A 3540-nucleotide genomic window follows, 5' to 3' on the forward strand; every position below is an offset into this window, starting at 1 on the left:
TCTCTCGAAGGTAATCTTTTCAGATTTCAGACTTGATTACCTGTAAAGACTCCCATTCCAACCATTATCTTGAAACTGGGTCTTTGCCTATATACGCTGTGTTTGTGAAACCTACCTCTCCACTCACCTGAGGAAGGAGCAGTGCTCCGAAAGCTCGTGATTCCAAATAAACCTGTTGGACGTGAAACTGGTGCTGTGAGGCTTCTAACTGTTCAGAGAGAGAAAGAGATGTAACAGATGAAAATTGAGAGGGAGAGAAAGAATGAGTGTAAAGGACAGCAAAAGAGAGAGGGTGTGAGTGAGGGAGCGTAACAGTGGGTGTAGTTCTGTACTTGGTTGGGTTGTCCGTCTGTCTCACACTCTCTTTTCCACTGACAGGTTTACAACCACAATGACGCTGTGGGGACCATCACTGACCAGTGTCAGGGGGCTCAATGCTTCGAGTGCACAAAGAACATACTGGCAGCTTTTAAATGAAAAAGGACCACTGGACCAGGGTAAGAACAGCAGATTTAAATATGATATAGGCTATAAATTATTCTAAAACGCAAAATTAATCCAGTCACATTATTCATACACTACTGTACCCTGGATTATTAATCCAGTAACATAACCCCTACACTACTGTACCCTGGATTATTATTCCACTAACATAACCTCTACACTACTGTACCCGGGATTATTAATCCACTAACATAACCCCTACACTACTGTACCCGGGATTATTAATCCACTAACATAACCCCTACACTACTGTGCCCAGGATTATTAATGCAGTAACATAACCCCTACACTACTGTACACACGATTATTAATGCAGTAACATAACCCCTACACTACTGTACCCTGGATTATTAATCCAGTAACATAACCCCTACACTACTGTACACACGATTATTAATGCAGTAACATAACCCCTACACTACTGTACCCTGGATTATTAATCCAGTAACATAACCCCTACACTACTGTACCCTGGATTATTAATCCAGTAACATAACCCCTATACTACTGTACCCAGGATTATTAATCCACTAACATAACCCCTACACTACTGTACCCTGGATTATTAATCCACTAACATAACCTCTACACTACTGTACACACGATTATTAATGCAGTAACATAACCCCTATACTACTTACCCTGGATTATTAATCCAGTAACATAACCCCTATACTACTGTACCCTGGATTATTAATCCAGTAACATAACCACTACACTACTGTACCCTGGATTATTAATCCAGTAACATAACCCCTACACTACTGTACCCTGGATTATTAATCCAGTAACATAACCCCTATACTACTGTACCCTGGATTATTAATCCAGTAACATAACCCCTACACTACTGTACCCGGGATTATTAATCCAGTAACATAACCCCTACACTACTGTACCCGGGATTATTAATCCACTAACATAACCCCTACACTACTGTACCCTGGATTATTAATCCAGTAACATAACCCCTACACTACTGTACCCTGGATTATTAATCCAGTAACATAACCCCTACACTACTGTACCCTGGATTATTAATCCACTAACATAACCTCTACACTACTGTACACACGATTATTAATGCAGTAACATAACCCCTATACTACTGTACCCTGGATTATTAATGCAGTAACATAACCCCTATACTACTGTACCCTGGATTATTAATCCAGTAACATAACCCCTACACTACTGTACCCTGGATTATTAATCCAGTAACATAACCCCTACACTACTGTACCCTGGATTATTAATCCACTAACATAACCCCTACTCTACTGTACCCTGGATTATTAATCCAGTAACATAACCCCTATACTACTGTACCCTGGATTATTAATCCAGTAACATAACCCCTACACTACTGTACCCGGGATTATTAATCCACTAACATAACCTCTACACTACTGTACCCTGGATTATTAATCCAGTAACATAACCCCTATACTACTGTACCCTGGATTATTAATCCAGTAACATAACCCCTACACTACTGTACTCTGGATTATTAATCCAGTAACATAACCCCTACACTACTGTACCCTGGATTATTAATCCAGTAACATAACCCCTACACTACTGTACACATGACTATTAATCCAGTAACATAACCCCTACACTACTGTACACATGACTATTAATCCAGTAATATAACCCCATCACTACTGTCCCCTGGATTATTAATCTAGTAACATAACCCCTACTCTACTGTACACACGATTATTAATCCAGTAACATAACCCCTATACTACTGTACCCAGGATTATTAATACAGTAATATAACCCCTACACTACTGTCCCCTGGATTATTAATCCAGATATTAACTCTTTGTTTCCTGCCTGGTGTCTCTCTGTTTCCTCCTTCCCTTCATGTTATTCAGTATTTGGAGTGAATCTCCTGATGTGAATTCTCATTTCTCTTTCAGGCATTGGGAGTTACATACCCACTAATGGGGAACGAATCTTTGCGAGGCTCAGCCGTTACTGACCTCGATCCAATGCTGGTCGAGAAGTGTGACTGACAGATGTCTGCTGGACGAATCCGCCCCTCTCCCAGATCACTCGCCATTCCAAGATGTCTCCTGCCTGTTTGCAATGACACTCACTGGCAAATCACCCCCTGGTCACTCCCCACTTTGTAAACATCAAATTCTCCTCATCCTCCATAACAATGTCCATCTCCCTCCTCCCCTCTGCTGCTGACACCTCCAGCCCCTACAGCCCTCTCTATCTCTGTAACTCCCTCCAGCCCCTATAACCCTCCCTATCTCTATAACCTCCTCCAGCCCCTACAGCCCTCTCTATGTCTGTTACCTCCCTCAGCCTGTACAACCCACCCTATTTCTGTAACCTCCTCCAGCCATTAGAACCTTGCCTATCTCTGTTACCTCCTCCAGCTCCTACAGCCCTCCCTACATCTGTAACTTCCTCCAACCCCTACAACCCTCCCTATCTCTGTAACCTACTCCAGCCTCTTCAAACCCCCACTATCTCAGTAACCTCCACCAGCCCCTACAACTTTCCCTATCTCTGTAAACTCCTCCAGTCCCTACAACTCTCTGAGGTCTCTGCACTCTTCTCTCTCTCCCCCTCTCTCAGTCTCTCCCTTTCTCTCCCCCTCTCCCTCTCTCTATCACTCTCCTCCTCTTCAATCTCCCTATCTCTTTTTCTCTTTTTCTCACTCGTTCTCTCTCCGTCTCTTTCCCACACTCTTGCCCTCCCTCTTTCTCCTCCCTCTCTCTCCCCTCTCTCTCTTTCTCTCTCCCCCTTGCTCTATCTCTCTGTGTGAGGACATTGATGAGAATCTCTTTCTGTGACCTGGCTGAAGGAGGAGCTCTGGTTATGATGCTCTGTCAGTTACGAAGTTTGTTTTGGGTTTGCTGAACCTTCCCACCTATCACATTTCTTGGTGTTGTTACTTGGTGGTTGGCTCAATCCTTGTTCCTTTATCTGGTGGAGTTATTCTTTGTAAGTTTATCGCACTCCCACTTAATCTCCATCTTCCAATAAAGTCTCCGTGGATTTTGTCCATTT

At 42.9% G+C, this 3540-nt stretch overlaps 1 protein-coding gene across 1 annotated transcript in view; it reads left to right on the forward strand.

Annotated features, from left to right (window-relative positions):
• The window catches only part of LOC145353714 (transcobalamin-1-like), a 22557-nt gene extending 20063 nt beyond the window's left edge, over nt 1–2494 (forward strand). The window contains exons 7-8 of the mRNA XM_080204481.1: nt 379–497; nt 2433–2494. Coding sequence (XP_080060607.1) covers nt 379–497; nt 2433–2494 — 181 coding nt within the window. The remainder of the gene's footprint in view (nt 1–378; nt 498–2432) is intronic.
• The last annotated feature ends 1046 nt before the right edge of the window (nt 2495–3540 follow it).

Source organism: Carcharhinus amblyrhynchos, chromosome 16, assembly GCF_965287045.1.
Source record: "Carcharhinus amblyrhynchos chromosome 16, sCarAmb.v2.hapA, whole genome shotgun sequence".
In the NCBI taxonomy this organism is placed as follows: domain Eukaryota; kingdom Metazoa; phylum Chordata; class Chondrichthyes; order Carcharhiniformes; family Carcharhinidae; genus Carcharhinus; species Carcharhinus amblyrhynchos.